Source organism: Protopterus annectens, chromosome 7.part1 (assembly GCF_019279795.1).
Source record: "Protopterus annectens isolate FY-2018-M chromosome 7.part1, PAN1.0, whole genome shotgun sequence".
Lineage (NCBI taxonomy): Eukaryota > Metazoa > Chordata > Ceratodontiformes > Protopteridae > Protopterus > Protopterus annectens.
The window spans coordinates 140,687,099-140,710,086 of NC_056740.1; the positions used below are offsets into that span (position 1 = coordinate 140,687,099).

Sequence of the window (22,988 nt, forward strand, 5' to 3'; positions counted from 1 at the left end):
AACAACAGGACTAAACAGGACAAGATGAATGATTAAAGTCCAGAGGCAATTAAAACACAGACTAAAGGGTGACAAAGTCTGCTCCTGGGGGGAGGGAAAGCGTAAGCAGAGGCCAAAGGATAGAAGGCCCAGCTTTGCAGGGAAATACAGGAGAGGATAGCCATTTTAAAGGCAGTGATTGGAGGTGATAAAAACGGAGAATAGACGGTAATGAACACTGTGATATGGTAACAATTAACACAGGGGGACTTCTTAACCAATCAGTTGGAATAAATGTACACAGCGGAAAGATACAAGATGATGTGGTACTGCTCCAGACCAAAGTAAAGGTAGGAGGAGGAGTGAAGCTTGTTGAGCCTATAGTACCCCAAGGGAGAAAATGACAGTAAAGCGGGAGGGGAGGCACCCATTTCAGAAAGGGATTACATGTAATGACTGAAGTGTAGAAAGTGAGATAGGGTGATGGATTATTTGGCAGTTAAGAATAAATAAATAAATGGAATGAGATGCTCCAAACAACCATACAGATGAATTTTTTTTGAAGAATGGAATCTGGTAAAAAGGGATGGAGAGGGAGTCATTGGGAGGGAAGTCGGTGTTTCCCAGGAAAGACGGGCTGTTTGGCAAAAGAGTGTATGTTATAGAGATGAAAAAAGACTTTGAAAGGAACATGAGAGGAGAGTGGAAGGATATGTGGAGGGAAAATCACCTTGAAAAAGGGGTAGTACATATTTTGTAGAAATGTTTATTTCAAGCCAGCAGGCTAGACAGGATACTATGAAAAAAGTAAACCATAAAAATGGTGGAAGAAATGGAAACACGGGAGAGAGATATCAAATCATGCAGCGATAGCAGTGACAAGGAGAGAGAGAATGAACAAGGGGAGGGGTTGGGATGGAGATGGCGGAGTTAAATGTGAAAAGATTAAGAAAGTAAGCAAGATTTATAGAAACTGATAGAAGAAACAGTGGAAGACAAGAACACTGCAGACAAGACAAAACTGGGAAAAAGTAGTGAGATGTATCAAAGCACCAGGTAGGGGAAAAATCGTGATGGGTGGGGAGGAGATAACACTGGAAGGAGAACTCAGCAAGATGTAAACAGAAATGTGGAAAATGGTATAGACAGAGAAGCAATTTGCAGAGAGCCAGAAAGAAAAGTTAATGGCAAAGGGAGGAGTTTCTAAGGTATTAAAAGTAGGAAGGGGAACCAGATGTGAGAACCCTTTCTGCACTGGTTTCTTCTTGGTAGCCATAGCTGGAAATTGGAGTGAAGAAGTTTGCAAAACTGTAAGAAAGAACAGGAGTGCAGTCAGGATTCATAATGTATGCAGATCACTGTATGCCCCATTTGGAACACACCACTGTATTTCATTGCAGCAACTTCATTGGTTAGAATTATCCAATGCCCTTACATATACCCAAATTTCAATGGCCTACAAGATAATTTATCAGTTATTTATCAGAAGTAATATTGAGAAAGTGTCGCGGACTAGGGTTGCCACCTTTTCAAATGGCCAAAATTGGACATTTTCGGTACAAACATCAGATTTTACAGGCCGACACATACCCACGGTCAGTACAAGGCAAAAAATCTTGGACATTCTGCGAAAATCTGGACAGTTGAGAGCTTGAAGAATTATGTCTATACCAATGTTCTGTGAACATCTTTGAGGAGACCAGTTGAAGGTACTGTCCTGTAATCTACCCCGACCTCCCTCTCAATATCGCGCTAAGGAAGAAAGTGATACCTAAAGTGTAGAACAGCTCAGAACTAAACTATCTACCAACAGCCCAGAACTATACTATCTACCAAACACTTTCATCTACAAGGTACTGTCCTGTAATCTACCCCGACCTCCCTCTCAATATCGCGCTAAGGAAGAAAGCGATACCTAAAGTGTAGAACAGCTCAGAACTAAACTATCTACCAACAGCCCAGAACTATACTATCTACCAAACACTTTCATCTACAAGGTCAATATCCTACTAAAATGAAAGCTACTAATGTATTTTACATTGTAAAGTATCCCCTAAACTAGCTTGCGAACTGGGTTTCACACACAGCAGTAAGACGCAAACAACAGTATCTTCTCCTCACTTACTTGGAAAATTAGTGTGAATTCTGAGTAAAACAGAGGAGCTAGTCCCAAACTATAAGCAAAAGTGCAGCTACTATTATGCTTCACTTGTAGAGCCCTGTAGCAAGGAAAAAACATCTACTAGTGTATTACCTGGACTTGCTCTCTGTGTTGTGGGATTAACCCCCACCCCCTGCCTATGACGAATGCGAGGTATCATAACTCCCTAAGAGCCCGCCATTTTTAGTCATTTACTGCTGTGTTGCAATCTAAGTTTGTAGGCATCTCAGGGGTATGTAACATCACATAAAACCAATGTATTTATAATTATAAATTACAGCGCATCCTAAAGTGTAATTCTAACAGATGGTTCAGTTATAAATGTGATCTAAGTGTAGCTCTTACAGCTACGACCACACTGTAGAATAATTTAGCTCACAAACTGTATTCAGCGTCTCGCTACCTTCTCACGCAGTTACTCACTCAGAGGTAGCGTGTACCCACTAGTAGCGCCACCTGCTAGGTAAAGGGCCTCTGTGAATTGTTTGTTTTGACTACTTTAAACAGTTATATTTGAATTACTATGTTAAATTGAAAGAGGACACTATCAGCGACTGCTGTGTTTAAGGACATTGATGTGTTTCAGTATTAGGAATAACTAAGCAAAAATAGCGAAGTGTCCTTTGTAACCAAACTGCTCAATTATTAGCGACTGGTCTTTTCAGGGCAATAATGAAGTCTAAAATGTGTTGCATTTATCCTGAATGATAGAGTGAGTCAACTCAAAACGACTGTTTGTTCCATTAACCTGTTGGCTCAGCTTACTAACAGATCTTTATATACTTGTTGGATTGCAATTAAGTTTAAAAGGGAGTTCAATCCCTGCTCTAGGCTCTGTTACATACAAACTGCATTGAAACCTGTACCCTAACTCTACTTTATAGCTTTGCAATTAATAACTCTAAAAGCAAGCTGAATGTTTTTCTTTTATTTGTTCAGGTACTGTCCTGTAATCTACCCCGACCTCCCTCTCAATATCGCGCTAAGGAAGAAAGCGATACCTAAAATGTAGAACAGCTCAGAACTAAACTATCTACCAACAGCCCAGAACTATACTATCTACCAAACACTTTCATCTACAAGGTCAATATCCTACTAAAATGAAAGCTACTAATGTATTTTACATTGTAAAGTATCCCTAAACTAGCTTGCGAACTGGGTTTCACACACAGCAGTAAGACGCAAACAACAGTATCTTCTCCTCACTTACTTGGAAAATTAGTGTGAATTCTGAGTAAAACAGAGGAGCTAGTCCCAAACTATAAGCAAAAGTGCAGCTACTATTATGCTTCACTTGTAGAGCCCTGTAGCAAGGAAAAACATCTACTAGTGTATTACCTGGACTTGCTCTGTGTGGAGTGGATTACTCCGCCCCACCCTGCCCCGTATCCCAATTCCCCAGTACCCCTATATTTATACTTAACTAACCACACCCCCTCCTTTATCTCTAGCCACTCAAAACTCTTGGCCCATCTCTTTCACTGCCCCTCCAAGTCCACTAGGCTCACAAATCACACTGCCTCACTCCCCACCCGCCTCCCCAACCAATACCAAACCACCTACACTAACTATCTTATAACCAATCAAGCAACAGTATGAAGTCCTTAACACCCCATATCACTATACCAGCCCAAAATACTGTAATTCTCACCCTACCAATTCTTATCACACTATACCTGCTAACTATATACGAGTCCCAGACACACCCAGGTTTTCATTATCCAAAGTACCAAACTAGTACTCCCACATTTCTGATCAACACTAATCACCCTACTCACTACCTAATCAACAAAACACCGCTTACTCACTTCCACTACTCCTATAAACCAAACATAATCTACCCCAAGTCCAAAAACATAGATAAACTACTACATAAACTGATGAAGCTAATAATGTATCTTAGAAAAACATAAATATAGATGGAGACATACATCCAAACCCAGGCCCTCCATCAAATGACAGTGCAAATAAAACATCCTTGTTTCCAAGACCTCCTGACTCCTTCTTATTTGCCACCTTAATATTAGAAGCCTAAATAATAAAATTCATAATCTACATGCTCTTTTAGCAACTTACCTCCCTGACATTATGTGTCTCACAGAAACCTGGCTCAAACCAGAGACCAAAGATAACGAAATCCTGCCACCTGGCTACAACATATACAGGACCGATCGCCTCAAAAAGAGGTGGTGGTACTGCTGTGCTCTTCAAAAGCACACTCAACGCTACCCTACACCCCACTCAGCCACCGCAAATACCCAACGAGAATTAACAACCCTAAAACTACAACTAAATAAAGAAAAAGTATTAACCTAATCGTAATCTATATTCCCCTGGGAACAACTCTGACACTCTTGAGAACACTCTAAGTTGGCTGACAAATAACTTCCCACAAGAAACCATAATTCTGGGAGATGTCAACATTGACTGGAATCAATGTGTGTCAGAGACAGACCCAACCAATATCAATCTCCATGGCTTCTCACAAAATATTACCACCTCTACTAGAATTGGCAGCAACAAACAAAAAGAAAGTATCCTAGACTGGATACTCACTAACCATAAACCCGAACTTATAAATCTGGGACTATTACTAATGAGCTCAGTGATCACCTCATTACTTATATGGTAAAAGCAAAAGTGGTAGCTGCCACCTCCTGTACTCAGGACTGTTAGAAGCACCAAACATTTTGACATCACTAGATTCAAATGAGCTGCAGTCCTGTAACTGGTCAATCCTAAAACACCTCCCACTAGAAGAAGCTGTAATAAAATTTAACTCCACATTTCTAAACATACTTGACACACATGCCCCCAAACGGTTAATCAAAACAAAAGCTCTCATAGCACCATGGCTATCAAAAGACTCCACAGCCAAAATCAAAGCTAGAAACAAAGCATGGAATAAATGGCGTACTACCAAGACACCCCTAGACCGTACCAACTTCCAAAAACTAAGAAATGACACAAAAAATCTATCTTAATGGACAAAAGAACTACTATTTCCATCTACAACATCAACTTCAAAACATCCCCCAAAAGTTTTGCACAGGCATAAAGTAACATCTCCATCCCTGCAGGTCCTCCACCCCACACCAGCAAACCTAACTATGAAAAACCCAGATGAAGTGGCCACATCCTTTAATACCTTCTTCATCGATGTGATCAAATCCTTAGCCAACCAACAAGTAGCCCCTGCTCCTAACCACAAGTCCCACCCAGAAGACCACGCCGTTATTCAACCTACAACCTGTCCCTACTGCATACATCCGATCCTTACTAAGGAAACAAAAGCCAACCACTCTCGGCAGACCTACTTCCAGCAGACTTTCTACAAAAAGCTGCGGATGTTATAGCCTATCCCATCTCAATCTTAATTAATCGGACCATAACTGAATCCACAATCCCTCCATATGGAAAATCTCCCATGTCATACCCCTCCATAAAGGTGGCTCATCCACTGACCTCTCAAACTACAGACCAATAGCCATTTTGTCACCACTGGCAAAAATCATGGAAAAAGTATTCACAAACAACTCATCCACTACCTAACTCAGGAAAACCTGCTAACCAACTCCCAGCATGGCTTCAGGCCCAAACATAGCACTACTACCGCTCTCCTCTTTCACAAACACTATCAATCTTAACCGGAATGACAAAAAAATTTCTTCAGCCCTCTTCTTGGACCTATCAAAAGCTTTTGATATGGTCAACCACAAACTCTTGCATGCAACCCTAAAAACTCTCTATCTAGATAACAAAACCCTAGACTGGTTTCATGCCTATCTTTCTGATAGGCAACAAGCTGTGCTCTGGCAAAGCAAGCTCTCCGACCTCATACCCAACACCATAGGAGTCCCCCAAGGTTCCATACTTGGCCCTCTTCTATTTTCCATCTTTATTAATGATCTTAACAAAGTCATCCCAGAGTCTACATGTATTCAATATGCTGATGACTCGACTTTAATTTGCTCAGATAGATCCCCAACTATTCTATTATCCAAAACTCAAGACTGTTTCACTGCAGTTGAGAATTGGTTATCAGAACGCCAACTGATCCTTAATCCAAAAAAAACGAAAATGCTACTCTTCCATCCTACCCATAAAACACCAACTTTTCCCTTTTGTGTACAATCCAACAATGGAACCACCATCACCCCCGACCCTCATACCAAGCTATTAGGGGTTACCATTGACAACAAACTCAGATTTGATGTGCACATCAACCAAACTATCAAAACTGTTAAGAAACTGGGGTCCCTTTATAGAATAAAATCTTTTCTGACTCCCACGGCTAAAGTTGCCATTGCTCGCACCCATCTCCTTTCTACCCTCTTGTATGCCTCCCCCATACTTACAAATCCCAACAAATCGGATCTATCTAAACTCTCTTGTTGTTATAATCATATTGCAAGATTTGCCACAGGCCTGCCCTACAAAACCCATCACTGTACTAATCTTCAGAACCTAGGTTGGATAGAACTACCAAATCTACTTCTACAGAAGCAACTTATTATTGCTTACAAAATACTCTCTCAACCTGAAAACACTCCCGGCCTGTCTGGAATAATTACCCCTTATACCAACCTAAATAGACTAAGATCACCTCACAGATTACTCGCCAGACAATCAAATCCTGTAACTCAGGAGGTGACTCTCTGTTTTCAAACACAGTGGGTAAAATATGGAACTCTCTTCCACCTAGTCTCACCGAATCAACCTCCCTAAATACTTTCAGAAATGGCCTCTCCCACCACTTCAAATCCCACTGGCTTTGCCAATGTTCTAATCCAGACTAACCCATAGCTCCCTCAACCTCCTCAGTGAAATTACTATCCTCCTAGGCCTCAAGCCATCTACTCTCCCCTGAAACTAACTACTTGTAGGTTTGTTTCTTATAATAATTGTTCACTGTACATCCTAATGTAACTTTTTCTTACCTGTGTATACTAACTATATGATGCTTTGTTTTTCTCTTTATAATTGTTATTGTACATACTAATGTAACTTTTTTTTCTTCCCTGGGTATTTAGTGCATAACTACAATCGTATGTTAGCTGTCAAACATTGTTGTAACCTACTATGTACTATTGGAACTTTTTGTAACCTACTATGTACTATTGGAGCTTTTCTCCCCGGGCCTCCGCTGAAAATGGACATGTGTCCAGTCGGACTTTCCCGGTCAACAAATGTAAAATAAATAATAAAATAAAATAAAATAAAAATTATACCATGTGATGTTTACAAAAGCCGATAAACGTGCATGCTGATTGGCTAATCCAACCAGCTTGCACATAGTAAATCGTACAACAAATAACGGAAGAAGTCCGGTCGCGAAAATATCATGCTGCGGCGACAGCAAATAAACATAACCCTAACACCAAAAACACCTAACGATTACACATAATCACACAAAACTAACCAATTCCCTTATTACAGTCCTCAGTCCCTCACCTCGAATACTAATAAAATAAAATGTCGTGCAGTCGCAAATACACAACACACACTACATAACCACCACTTATAATATAATAAAAGCAAGCATTCTGATAAAACCATTCACTCAGCTATATTCCCTACAATAGCTATACACAAACAACTCCAAAAATGTACACACTAAAAGTAAACACAGCACACATCCCTCTCAAAGTCAAAAACACACACCATACCTAACTTCCACGTCAGCATACACCTTCTAAAAGCGCATACAACACCACCATCTAGTGACCAATTAGTAAAACTACATTTTAAAAAAATTAATACAAATTAAAACTACACCACATTTCTAACATACCTATAAGTACTAAAACATAACTACAGTTATAAAGTTCCACACTGCTTAAACTATATTATACCAAGCACCACCTAGCCCTTTTGATTACATCCCTTCAAAAACCTGCACGAGCCCTGTTAAACAGAAACACTACAAACTCAGACAGGAAAAAACACCCAAACAAGAGACACCATAGATAGAAAATAATAAAAAAAAATATCTACTAATATAATTATTTCCTAACATTTCCTGAAAAATTAAAAAATAACATATATTTAAATTAAAACAGAAATAAACAATAAACACAAACTGAAAGTGTGGACTATTTTATCTCACAAAAAGTGGAATAATACAAAGAAAAGCAAACAAAAACCTAAATAACAACAATACAAAGATAATACAAAACAAACTAACACCATAGTATAATAGCAATAACCCACGCCTGGGTGTGGGTAATGCTGGATTTACCCACGGTTGCCTTTGTTTGGTCCCTCGGGCTTCGCCTTCGGGACCAAACCATGCCAACCGTGGGTAAATCCAGCATTACCCACACCCAGGCGTGGGTTATTGCTATAATAACTTCCATGGTGATTCATTATATTTCAGTAGTATCCCCAGATTATGGAACATGACCCCGCAGCCAATACTTTCTACGTTTAATCCATGTGTATTTAAAACACATCTCAAATCTCACCTATTCAAATGTTGGCTCTGCTCATGTCTAAAACCAGGCTGAATATTATTACTATCTACTGTACTAATTATATTTCCATTTTCTACTTAACTCATCTAGTACTTCGCCACATTTTCTTACTAGATTACCTTCTTTTTCTTTTCTCTCTCTCCCATAATATTTTAATCCTTTCTTTTTCTCACTAACTCTAAGTTATAACATTCTTTTAATTGTCACTTTTTAATAAAGTACTACTTTCTAACACTCCCTTTCTCAACTTCTTATACAAGAAAGCTACCATTAACATATTGATATATTCTGACTTGCACTTATTTAATATAGTTATTTGATCTTATATTGTACTGCTCTATTAGATTGTGCTGAGTGAATTTTTTTGTATGTGCAACTCGTATGTGAATTTAATCTAATATTGCATTTTGCCCTGTCTGTGTATAGTTTTTCTAATTTTATTTCAACTATCTGTATATTTTATTTTATATTTTTATATAATACTGTTGAATATATAATTGTAATGTGGGGCTCCCCCCTGCCCAGCCTCTGTTGAAAAAGGGTTAACAGCCCAGTCAGACTGTCCTGGTAAACAAATATAAAATAAATAAAATATGCTGTTTAAGATTAAACCCAGTGAAAGGAGGTGTGCTGTATACGAGTTTAGATGACGGTGAGTTGGGGTTATTAAATTATTATTTACATTTGTTAACCGAGTAGTGTCCGACTGGGCCAGTAGCCCGTTTTCAGCAGAGACTCTGGGAGAAAAGCTCCAGACAAATTACATTGCAGCAAATACAAGCAAAAAACAATTAAGAATGCACTAGTCAATAAAGCACAATGCAATAGTACACTAGTTAATAAGTCACAGAACAGTAGTACAGTAATCAAGGATGCTATGCAAAACAGATTTCTAGGAGCATAATACAAATTTAGTTGTGCACACAGGTTTATCTGATATTCTGATCAGAACTTTACTAGCAAAAGGTGAAGACAGCTGTAGTAGTTTGAGGTGAAGGAGAGTACAGACTTGAGAAGACAATAGGGAGGTGTTATCTTGGTGAAATACAGGGGCAGAGTCAGTTGCTGGTGAGATATTCGTTTAGGCTTTTTTGAAAGAAGAGATGTTAGTGTTTTTTGGGATGTGCTGAGGTAGAGCATTCCAGACTTTGGCTATTTTATTGACATAGAGGGAGTAGATCCAGTTGTTTTCATTCAAAATTGTATAGTGTATTAAAGTGGGGAAGGAAAAGAATGAGAAATTAATAGTAAGAATGTCTAAATGTAAGTACAAAAAGTCAAGCAAAAAAGTAGCAAAGGCCTGGCTTGAAAATATCCAACAGGCATAAATATTCAAGTAAAATCCAGTAGTATTGAGCAGCTCTATTTTAATCAACACAAGTGCTTTCACAATAGTTTCATCAGGTGCATACAGATAAATGAATAGGTAATATACACACCTTATATAGTCACTATAATCACATGACATCAATTAACATGTAAAATACAGCTACATAATAAAATACTTGTCACAAGACAAAAAAATATATATATAAAACATATTAACACATGGAACATATTCATATACATATTTAAAATGCCCAAATAAATAATCTATGCAGGCCTCTCTTTTGTAAAATTGGTTTTAAAGGTATATACTCATTAAGGCCATGTCCATAGTTGGCTCTAAGCCTTACTATCCATTGTGTTTCTATTTGTTCAGTTCTTGCTCTAATATTATCTCCCCTAATACTAGTAAAATTCCTTCCTATCACCGTAAATTTAAATGTGTGGTGTGTGTCAGTATTACTCGCATGTTTAGCCAAAGCATTCGTAATATTCAATTTCTTTATGTTGTATAAATGCTCTCTAATTCTTTCCCTGAGAGTACGATCTGTTTTACCCACATAAAATTTGTTGCATACACAAGAGGCTAGATAAATAACATGTGTAGTATCGCAGGAAGCTGAAACCCTGATGTTAAAGATTTCTCCTGTATCAGGATGCTGAAACATACTATCTCTTGAAATATAAATACCATAGTTACGTTGACCACATGGCTTTGTACCACGTACTATTTGCAAAGAAGTGGCTTGCTTATTTGTACAGAGTCTGTTTTTCAATGACTTTTTATTTTTAAATGAAAATTGAGGCTTAATACCTATAATTTCTCTGATATCTTTATCAGTCATTAAAATGTCCCAATGCTCATTGATAATGCTTGTATAAAAAGAGACATCTCTCGTATAACTAAGGGACATTCTTAGCTTATTGTGATTTCTATACTTCATTCAATGTGAGGGACCCAAAAAATATGGCTTAGCAGTAGTATTTCCCAGATTCCTAACCAATGTTGAGTTCCTATCTTTTAGACTTGTTTCATATCCTCTTTCTGTTAAGTCATTTTCAGTTGCCTGCATTTGCCTCTCATAATCATTACTATTCACATTCAACCTAGAAGCCCTGAAAAATTGATTTATAGCTACATTATTAAAGACAAATTGCGGATGCATACTTTCCCTTCTCAATAATTGATTGGCATGACATTGCTTTCTATATAACTTAGTAGAGAATTTACTTTGTTCGTCCTTATAGACATATACATCTAAAAAGTTAATGCCAATGTCTGAAACATTTAAAGTGAATTTTAAAAAATCACTTGAACTATTAACATATGTTTTAAAATTGTCCATCTGGTCTGTTGAGCCTTTCCAAAGAATAAAGAGGTCATCAACAAACCTCCTATAAAATAAAATAAATTCACCAAAAGGACCTGATAATAAATGTTCTGTTTCCCATACAGACATGACTGCATTGGCGACTGCATTGGCATAACTGTTGGAGCAGGAACTACCCGTAGCTACCCCATGTTTTTGCCTGTAAATCTGATCTCCAAAAGTAAAAATATTATTATTAAGAACTAATTTCAGTAATGTCATAATCAAACTAATATTTGCTTCTGTAAACTCATTATTACTGTTAAGTAATTTAGCTACATATTCTAAACCAGTTTCATTAGGTATCACTATAAATAAAGAAACTACGTCTACGGTGACAAAAATTGTCCACTATGACTATTAACATTCATATCACAGAATAAATCACATAGAAAATGCTCAGTATCCCTCAAAATTATTGAAGACGTACTAATTAATTTCCTAAGATGTTTATCAAGAAAAATAGAAAGAGCTTCTGTACTCCAACTATGCCCAGCAGCTATCGGTCTTAAGGGAGATTTAGTAGTATGTTTATGTATTTTGGGGCACCCCTGAATGACTGGTATAGATGGAAATATTATGTTAAAATACTTTGCTAAATCACTAGAAATAAGACATGCCATTTCTAAGTATTTAATAGTATTGGCAATGTTGTTTGCCATAATTTCTACATGTGATTGAGTAATAATTTCATAAAACATATCACTTAACATTTCAAACATTGCATTATTATAAGCATCTTTGTCCATTACTACAATTTGTCCCCCTTTATCAGCTGGTCTAACGACCAGCTTGATCATTATATTCAAGGGCTTGTAGAGCATTAAACTCATTTCTACTTAGATTGTGCCATTCATTGTATTTTTCATTTTCCTTTTTTGCTCATATACATTATAGATATATACTATACGTATTTGTTCAAATGCATTAATCAATGCATTTTGTTTTAGAACAAACGTACTCGGTCTCTTAAAGCAGGTTTCAGATGTAAATTGATTATCTGAAACATTTTTATACATTATAGATATCTGCTATACATATTTGTTCAAATGCATTAATCAATGCATTTTGTTTTGGAACAAACGTACTCGGTCTCTTAAAGCAGGTTTCAGATGTAAATTGATTATCTTTAAACATCATTTTTAAGGTTAAGTTTCGAGTAAACATCTTTACATCAAAAATGGCATCAGTTATGGACATATTTGTAACCGGTATAAATGCTAGTCCCTTCTCCAGAACCTTCCATTCATATTCAGAAAGACAGTAACTAGATAAATTAAAAACTAATGTCTTACTTGCTGTGTCTGTTGGAATGCTTTTTTGATAGTATATTGATTGTCCATCTCTTCGTTCATTTTCCGTTTGTTGCATGTCGTACTTCTGCCCCTTATTTGAGTCTTTGGTTGTCTCTCTCTCTTGTTGCTTAACGATCTTTCCCTCATAGGCAAAGGGAACTGTAAGCCTAGGTCATTTAAACCCCTTAAAAAAGGGTTATCAGCATCAAAACATGGCGTGGTATCTTTATTTGTTTTGCGAACGTCAGCAGTAACTAATACGGTTTTTCTTCTCGCTCCCAAAGCAACATCTCGCAGACTAGATGAAACTTCAGCTTCCTGCGATACTACACGTGTTATTTATCTAGCCCCTTGTTGTGTATGCAACAAATTTTATGTGGGTAAAACAGATCGTACTCTCAGGGAAAGAATTAGAGAGCATTTATAGAACATAAAGAAATTGAATATTACGAATGCTTTGGCTAAACATGTGAGTAATACTGACACACACCACACATTTAAATTTATGGTGATAGGAAGGAATTTTACTAGTATTAGGGGAGGTAATATTAGAGCAAGAACTGAACAAATAGAAACACAATGGATAGTAAGGCTTAGAGCCAACTATGGACATGGCCTTAATGAGTATATACCTTTAAAACCAATTTTACAAAAGAGAGGCCTGCATAGATGATTTATTTGGGTATTTTAAATATGTATATGAATATTTTCCATGTGTTTATATGTTTTATATATATGTTTTTGTCTTGTGACAAGTATTTTATTGTGCACCTGTATTTTAAATGTTAATTGATGTCATGTGATTATAGTGACTATATAAGGTGTGTATATTACCTATTCATTTATCTGTATGCACCTGATGAAGCTATTGTGAAAGCGCTTGTGCTGATTAAAATAGAGCTGCTCAATACTACTGGATTTTACTTGAATATGTATGCCTGTTGGATATTTTCAAGCCAGACCTTTGCTACTTTTTTGCTTGACTTATAATTCATTGTGTTATAGCAAAGGTATCCAGTGCTTTATAGGTATCGTTTTGTTGTTTCTACTTGTGGTGATTTACTTTTGCATACCTGTTTGCACTTGGAATATGGCTACTGGGACAGACATTATTGAATTGGACTATGTACCGACAGTTGAACCAGAGTGGTCTGAAAAGAATGTAAATCTTTTTATTTCCAAAGTAAGTGATGCTGAAACTCCTCTTTACAGCAGTAATTTAGTGGTACGAACTGACTGTGAAGCTAATGTGGATTATTTAGCATTAAGAGGTGAACTGTTGGCTTTGGAGAAAGATTTAAGTAAATTAAAAAGAATACAATATGAAAAATATCATTTGGAAGCCAGTCTGTCTGAGAAGATTATTCCTCGTGGGTTAAGAGTGTTAAAAATGCCGGCGCAGATGGACTGTGATGTGCAGCTCCGTGGCAGCAGTTAAATATTTCCACTAGTTTTGGCTATATGAAACTTCTTGTCCATTCAGCTATGAGGCAAGAAGATATATTAATGAAAGACAGAAAAGCGAAATATGTAAATATATGTAAGTAGTACAATTCAGTCAATTTATCTAAAGGCATGACTGACACCATTGATAATGTCAAAACATATTCTAGAAAATTGTTACAAATTAAGTACAATAAGCTCCAAAGAGATCGTAAGGATTTCATAGCTGGTAATATCTTCACGTGGCCACGTGAATTTGAAAGCAGTATAAGGAGATCTCCATCACATCCGCCCATAAGAGATGCTTCCGTTACCAACGGTCCGCAAGAGAGTACGGAAATTACAACGGATGCTCTCGTCGCTCCTATAGAGGTAAATGCCTTGAATTTAACATCAACAGTTAGTGGAACTACAGGAACACCAAAAGAGATTTTTGAAACTCAAAATGTTTCATCTAGTCTGCGAGATGTTGCTTTGGGAGCGAGAAAAAAAAACATATTAGTTACTGCTGACGTTCACAAAACAAATGAAGATACCACGCCATGTTTTGATGCTGATATCCCTTTTTTAAGGGGTTTAAATGACCTAGGCTTACAGTTCCCTTTGCCTATGAGGGAAAGATCGTTAAGCAACAAGAGAGGGAGACGACCAAAGACTCAAATAAGGGGCAGAAGTACGACACGCAACAAACGGAAAATGAACGAAGAGATGGACAATCAATATACTATCAAAAAAGCATTCCAACAGACACAGCAAGTAAGACATTAGTTTTTAATTTATCTAGTTACTGTCTTTCTGAATATGAATGGAAGGTTCTGGAGAAGGGACTAGCATTTATACCTATTAGCATTTATACCTATTACAAATATGTCCATAACTGATGCCATTTTTGATGTAAAGATGTTTACTCAAAACTTAACCTTAAAAATGATGTTTAAAGATAATCAATTTACAACTGAAACCTGCTTTAAGAGACCGAGTACATTTGTTCCAAAACAAAATGCATTGATTAATGCATTTGAACAAATATGTATAGCAGATATCTATAATGTATATGAGCAAAGAAGGAAAATTAAAAAATACAATGAATGGCACAATCTAAGTAGAAATTAGTTTAATGCTCTACAAGCCCTTGAATATAATGATCAGCTGGTCATTAGACCAGCTGATAAAGGGGGACAAATTGTAGTAATGGACAAAAATGTTCATAATAATGCAATGTTTGAAATGTTAAGTGATATGTTTTATGAAATTATTACTCAATCACATGTAGAAATTATGGCAAACAACATTGCCAATACTATTAAATATTTAGAAATGGCATGTCTTATTTCTAGTGATTTAACGAAGTATTTTAACATAATATTTCCATCTATATCAGTCATTCAGGGGCGCCCCAAAATACATAAACATCCTACTAAACCTCCCTTAAGACCGATAGTTGCTGAGAATTATTGGAGTACAGAAGCTCTTTCTATTTTTCTTGAGAAACATCTTAGGAAATTAATTAGTACATCTTCAATAATTTTGAGGGATACTGAGCATTTTTTATGTGATTTATTCTGTGATATGAATGTTAATAATCATAGTGGACAATTTTTATTTGTCACCCTAGACGTAGTTTTGTTATTTACAGTGATACCTAATGAAACTGGTTTAGAATATGTAGCTAAATTACTTAACAGTAATAATGAGTTTACAGAAACAGATATTAGTTTGATTGACATTACTGAAATTAGTTCTTAATAATAATAAGATTTATAGGCAAAAACATAGGGTAGCTATGGATAGTCCCTGCTCCAATAGTTATGCCAATGCAGTCATGTCAGTATGGGAAACAGAACATTTGTTATCAGGTCCTTTTGGTGAATTTATTTTATTTTATAGGAGGTTTGTTGATGACCTCTTTATTCTTTGGAAAGGCTCAACAGACCAGTTGGATAATTTTAAAACCTATGTTAATAGTTCAAGTGATTTTTTTAAAATTCACTTTAAATGTTTCAGACATTGGCATTAACTTTTTAGATGTATGTGTCTATAAGGACGAACAAAGTAAAATCTCTATTAAGTTATATAGAAAGGAATGTCATGCCAATCAATTATTGAGAAGGGAAAGTATGCATCTGCAATTTGTCTTTAATAATGTAGCTATAAATCAATTTTTCAGGGCTTCTAGGTTGAATGTGAATAGTAATGATTATGAGAGGCAAATGCAGGCAACTGAGAATGACTTAACAGAAAGAGGATATGAAACAAGTCTAATAGATAGGAACTCAACATTGGTTAGGAATCTGGGAAATACTACTGCTAAGCCGTATTTTTCGGGTCCCTCACATAGAATGAAGTATAGAAATCACAATAAGCTAAGAATATCCATTAGTTATACGAGAGTTGTCTCTTTTTATACAAGCATTATCAATGAGCATTGGGACATTTTAATGACTAATAAAGATATCAGAGAAATTATAGGTATTAAGCCTCAATTTTCATTTAAAAATAAAAAGTCATTGAAAAACAGACTCTGTACAAATAAGCAAGCCACTTCTTTGCAGATAGTAAGTGGTACAAAGCCATGTGGTCAATGTAACTATTGTATTTGTATTTTAAGAGATGCTATGTTTCAGCATCCTGATACAGGAGAAATCTTTAACATCAGGGTTTCGGCTTCCTGCGATACTACACATGTTATTTATCTAGCCTCTTGTTGTGTATGCAACAAATTTTATGTGGGTAAAACAGATTGTACTCTCAGGGAAAGAATTAGAGAGCATTTATACAACATAAAGAAACTGAATATTACAAATGCTTTGGCTAAACATGTGAGTAATACTGACACACACCACACATTTAAATTTATGGTGATAGGAAGGAATTTTACTAGTATTAGGGGAGGTAATATTAGAGCAAGAACTGAACAAATAGAAACACAATGGATAGTAAGGCTTAGAGCCAACTATGGACATGGCCTTAATGAGTATATACCTTTAAAACCAATTTTACAAAAGAGAGGCCTGCATAGATTATTTATTTGGGCATTTTAAATATGTATATGAATATGTTCCATGTGTTTATATGTTTTATATATATATATTTGTGTCTTGTGACAAGTATTTTATTATGTAGCTGTATTTTAAATGTTAATTGATGGCATGTGATTATAGTGACTATATAAGGTGTGTATATTACCTATTCATTTATCTGTATGCACCTGATGAAGCTATTGTGAAATCACTTGTGCTGATTAAAATAGAGCTGCTCAATACTACTGGATTTTACTTGAATATTTATGCCTGTTGGATATTTTCAAGCTAGGCCTTTGCTACTTTTTTGCTTGACTTATAATTCATTGTGTTATAGCAAAGGCATCCAGTGCTTTATAGGTATCGTTTTGTTGCAAGTACAGAAAGGTCTGGGAGATGAGAATAAGAAAGAGAAAAAAGAACATGTAAATGAAGAAAATAAAAATTACCAGGAAAAATACTAACATGGAAAATGAAAATTTGTGATGTAGAGAAAAATAGGATGTGGTATAATAATGTGGTGAAACAATATTATGTAAATCCATTAGAAAAATTTGCCAGAATTGATTAAAACCATTAAAGTAAGGAAAATGTGGTCTACCAAGCTAGTAGTGTCAGGATTTCCTTTGGAGAGTGATAGTAAGTTACCAGTAAAAGGGAATGTGTCATATAAAACAGAAAGTTGAAAGTGTGTATTTTGTAAGGAGGGAGAGACATCAGAGCATTTTTTTTAAATGTAAGAGAGTGGTGAAACTCAAAAATATGTGAAGAAACGTTTTTTGAGAATATTAATGAGATAATTTAGATATGAATGTTAATGTATGGATATTGTAAGACCAAAAAAGCATATGTTAGAAGGATACGAATATGTTATAAGGGTAGACAAGAATTTGTTTTGTGTAATATGGGTTATTTGGAATGAAAGACTGAATTAAATTTTGTTAAATAGGAAATAGATTGGCATACATTGTGAAAAAAATAGATTATGGCTTTGGAAGGAGTGGATGTCAGTTATGGAAGAATAACAATGAGAATGTTATAAAAAAAAAAAAAAGATACATAGCAAAAAAAAAATAGAAATGTGTATATGTGCCAGTAAATACGTGCATTTTGTAAATATGTAAATGTTTCTTTATGTTGCGCTAAGTAAAGGATCCATACTCTTTCAATCTTGCAGATGGCTGTGAATGCCATTGTTGATACACTGAAAACAGCATTCCCTCGTTCAGAGCCTCAGAGCCCCACTGATGACATGGGAGAAGGGGAGGTGGATGGTAAGAAACTGCCCAAGTAAGTACTTGATTTAGAAACAAATCCTTTATTGGTAAAAGTAGAAGCTGCTTCTTGTTTTGTTCTGTGTTATATTAGCTTCTCATTGTTGCTTCAGTAAATTCACATGAGCAATAAGCAGTATTTTCTTATTAACACACACTTGCTTTCTGAGCAGAGTAAAACGTGATGAGTGACACAGCTGATTGATCTTGCTAGACAGGGTGGTGGTGTGATTGCAGAAGAACATGTTTCTTTATACGTTCATAGCCTGGTGTACACCCAACACCTTTTTAAGACTATTAAGGTATCCCAAACTTGTCTGACAAGTTTAGGAACTGTATGATTATTCTAATGGGGTATATGTAGGCTAGGGCATGGGTGGTCAAGCATTTATAGGCCATCACTGTCCATTATGGATATAGGTACCAAACCAGGGGTGAATTTCCGATTCCCCATCCACTGGTCCAAATTATGCTTGAGTTGGATTACGGCAGAAATTTGCTTCACGTGGATGTAAAGCATGTTCCAGACAAAGCGTATTCTCTGAAATGCATACCTGTCCCTCCAATGTGCCATGTTTATATGGCAAGTAAGGTTTAAGTCCCTAGATCAGGTTATTTCTGATGCTGTTTGATGTTCTTCATCTCACATTGCTGCAGTCCTTACACTTGGGTAGTCCGCTGTCCTCGGTCGGCCCGAATATCAAAGTATAAGGCTGACGTCGGTCAAGGCGCATTTGACTGACATCAGGACGTCAGGGTACAAATGCGCATAACCGACGTCATATCCTCAGTCTTTTTTGCCGCATGGTCCGATGCAGAAGCAGCATTGCAAGTGGTTGGCGTTCTGAAATTTTTCGATTTCGGAGTTTCAGACCGAGTCAAAGTTGGCTAAGTACCCCGTTGGGGAATATTTTAGTTTTTTCTTGCCTCAGTGGTTTACCGGATGTCAGAAAAAGTGAATAATTGTATTTCTTGTGGGAAACAGATACCGCATAGAGACTATCATACTTTGTGTATTCCTTGTTTAGGGCCTGAGCACGACGTTGTTGGGTGTCGCTCTTGTGCTAGATTCAATAAGCGCACTATAAAGAGAAGGTTAGATTGTGCCAGGTTAGTCTTGAAGCGGTGCAATTATAAAATGCCGCCGGATGCTCCGGCCGCTCTTCAAGAAGCGCAGGACAAAGCAGTTAAGCCTAGGCTAGAAGAACCGTCCGGACGCCGGTTCTTTAGAGGTGTCGGTGGAGCCGGTGGTTCCACCGGAGGTTTCTTTGGGATCCCAGGGAGAGACTTTGTTATTGCAGGATGTGGCCTCTCAGGAGGCAGGTCAGGCTGAGGGGGCTTCTCAGGTTACTATACTCCCCTCCCGGCCTAGGGTGGTTAGGCCCCCTCCTTTTGTTTCCAAGGCTTCTCCCAGAGGCAGGCCAGGTTTAGCTTCAGTTGGTGTCACCCCTAGTTCTTCAGGAACTGTGCCCAAGAAGCATATGCTTAAAATGGCAGAAGATTTGATTACTTTGATTAGGGGTTCTTTGCCCCCTCCTGATAAGAGACCTAGGGTGGAGCCTGAGCTAGGAGTTTCGAGCAGGCTTCGGATGTTTCAGAGTCTTCGGCTGAAGACTTGCAGGAGTACTCTCCTTATTCTGATTCTGATGTGGATGATTCTACTCCTTCTGCTTCTCCTCCTGAGGATTTTTCTTTTTCAGAAACTCTTCATTCCATGAGGGAGCATTTTAAGTGGGAAGGTCAGGACTTCTCTGATTCCAGGAAAAGGCTTAGGGAATTTTTGTTTTACCCCAGCATAGGCCTTTGGCTATACCTCCTGTTTTGGATGTAGTGGAAGATGTATTTACAGAGGCTTCTCTTAATCCTGATTCTTTGCCTCCTGCTCCTGTTAAACCGGATAGGTATTACAGGGTGCCTGAAGCTCATAAGTATCTTTTTAACAGTCCTAGCGCAGACCCAGAAACTGTTAGCCAGGGGCCTAAAGGTGTTAAGGCTTCTGTTGTCAAGAATCCGGTCCCTACAGATAAAGAGGCCAGGGCCTTGGATAGATGGGGAAAGAAAGTTTATACTTCTTCCACTCTAGCTATGAGGGCTTTGAATTGCCAGTTTCACATGTTGAAATACCAAAACTATCTCCTTTCACAATTGAAGTCTAAGGTTGATGCTCTGGTGGAAGGTATTGATTGTAAAGAGTTACAAGATTTAGTACATGTTTCTGAACAGGTGGGTAAGCATTCTTTGCAATGTGGTTTTGATGCTGTACAGGCCTCGTCTAGGGTGGCTGCCACTGGGTCAGTTCTTCGCAGGCACGCCTGGCTGAGGGATCAGAATTTATCTGACCATGTTAAAACAAGGATTTTAGATGCTCCTTTGCAATCTGATGTGTTGTTTGGTTCTCCTGTTGAGGCAGTTTTGAAGAAAATGGAAGACAAGGCTAAGTCTATGCAGACTGTTAAAGATTTTTTGCAGGTTCAGCCTCCAAAGTTTAGTAGAAATTGGCCTACTAAGGGGTGGACGTATCCTTCTTATGATTCCCAGTCTAGGGGTAGATCTAGATGTGGTAGGGGCAGAGCTCAGGGCTCTTTCAGGCCTAGAACAGGGAGTTCTCCTGCACAGTCTTTGGGTGAGGGCAGGGGTCAGTCCTTTTGTAAACAGACCCAATGACCTACCTTTTCAGCTGCCAGAGCCTTCTCGTCTGGCAGCACCTTTGGGAGGAAGGTTGGCACTTTTCAAAGAAAATTGGAGTTTAATTACCCAAGACAGATGGGTATTGGATATCATACACCACGGTTACAGGTTTTATTTCCATACCTTGCCTCCTTTCAAAGGCATGCCAGACGTTCCTCCTCAACAAAGAATAGAGGCTCACAAGCAAATTTCTCTGTTACTCCAAATAGGGGCCATACAGCCGGTCCCTGTGCCAGAAGTGGGCCTAGGAGTTTATTCTCGCCTGTTCCTAGTACCGAAGAAGGGGAACACGTGGAGACCAATTTTGGATTTATCTATCCTCAACACTTATCTGGACATTCCCAAGTTCAAAATGTTGACGTTACAGCAGCTTTTACCTCTGCTGGGCAAAGATCATTGGATGGTAACTTTGGATCTCAAGGAGGCTTACCTTCATGTTCCTATCAGACTAAGTTGCAGGAAGTATCTGCGTTTTCGAGCTGGGACTTCTCACTATCAGTTCTCTGCATTGCCCTTTGGCTTATCTACTGCGCCCAGAGTGTTCACGAAAGTTCTGGCTCCAGTGATAGCTTTCTTCAGGCTAAAAGGAATACAGATCTATCCTTATTTGGACGATTGCCTGATTCTGGCTCAAGGAAGGGACGAGCTTCTTCATCATTTGGAATATGTGATAGCAGTGCTAAGATGCCTGGGGTATTCTGTGAACGAAATAAAGTCCAGTCTAGTACCCTCTCAGGACATGTGCTTTCTGGGTGTAAGACTGAATACAGCATCCCAGATGGCCTTTTTGACCCCGGACAAACAAAAGAATCTTTCCCTTTATTTCCATCAACTTTCTCATCAGTCCGGGCTGACTGCAAGGACAGTCCTTCAAGCCTTAGGGTTCATGGCATCTTGTATTCTGGTGCTTCCCAATGCCAAACTGCATATGAGGAAGCTACGATGGTATCTCAAAAATGTATGGACACAGCACTGCCAGGATCTGGACACTGTCATTCAAATAATACCTTGCATTCAAAAGGAATTTTTGTGGTGGGCTCAGGAATGTCACCTAAACAAGGGACTCTCTGTGACCCGGCCAGAGGCGAGTCAGATTTTAACGACAGATGCCTCAGACAAAGCTTGGGGAGCTCATCTAAATGGAAAGTGGATACAAGACAAGTGGCCTGCCAGACTACTACATCTACATATCAACTTGAAGGAGATGTTAGCAGTCCAGTTTGCATTAATAGCTTTCAAGGATTTACTTCTTCCAGGGTAGGTGTTGATTCTAACAGACAACACAACTGTCATGTGGTACATCAACAAGCAAGGGGAACACATTCTTATCCTCTATGCAGGCAAGCAATGATTTTGTGGGAGACTGCTCTCAGTTTACAGCTCAATCTTCAGGCAAGGTTTCTGCCGAGCACAGAACTCCTTAGCAGATGTGTTGAGCAGACGAATTATGGATCCCCACGAGTGGAAATTGGATCCTCATGTATTTCAGAAATTGACAGTGTCATGGAGAACTCCAGACATAGATCTGTTCGCTTCTCCACTAAACCATCAGCTGCCAAAGTTTTGCACGAAAAGGTTTCATCCCACAGCTTGGAAAGTGGATGCTCTTTCTTTCAATTGGAGCAATCTTCATGTGTATGCCTTTCCACCTCTGCCTCTCCTTCCAAAGGTACTTCTAAAGGTCAGACAGGACAAACCAAGGATGATTTTAATAGCTCCAGATTGGCCTCGAGAGCACTGGTACCCATTACTGAGAAGTCTGGTACGGAAGCCTCCATGGCCTTTGCCTTCGATTCCACACCTGTTGTCCCAGGAGGACAGTCATTTGCTCAATGTCAAACTTCACTCTCTTCACCTAACAGCCTGGCATATTCTGTTTTGAACCATAGAGGGTCTCAACCTCCACAACAAGTTTTGAATGTTATTTTGGAAGCTAGAAGGCCTAGTACAAGGAAA

General features: G+C 37.9%; 2 protein-coding genes across 2 annotated transcripts in view; both read left to right on the top strand.

Annotated features, from left to right (window-relative positions):
• The window catches only part of XPC (XPC complex subunit, DNA damage recognition and repair factor), a 1,641,424-nt gene that overhangs the window by 179,412 nt on the left and 1,439,024 nt on the right, over positions 1-22,988 (top strand). The window lies entirely within an intron of this gene.
• LOC122807657 (sorting nexin-19-like) overlaps positions 1-22,988 on the top strand; it is a 266,826-nt gene that overhangs the window by 53,735 nt on the left and 190,103 nt on the right. Inside the window, exon 3 of the mRNA XM_044078599.1 lies at positions 18,248-18,360. Coding sequence (XP_043934534.1) covers positions 18,248-18,360 — 113 coding nt within the window. The remainder of the gene's footprint in view (positions 1-18,247; positions 18,361-22,988) is intronic.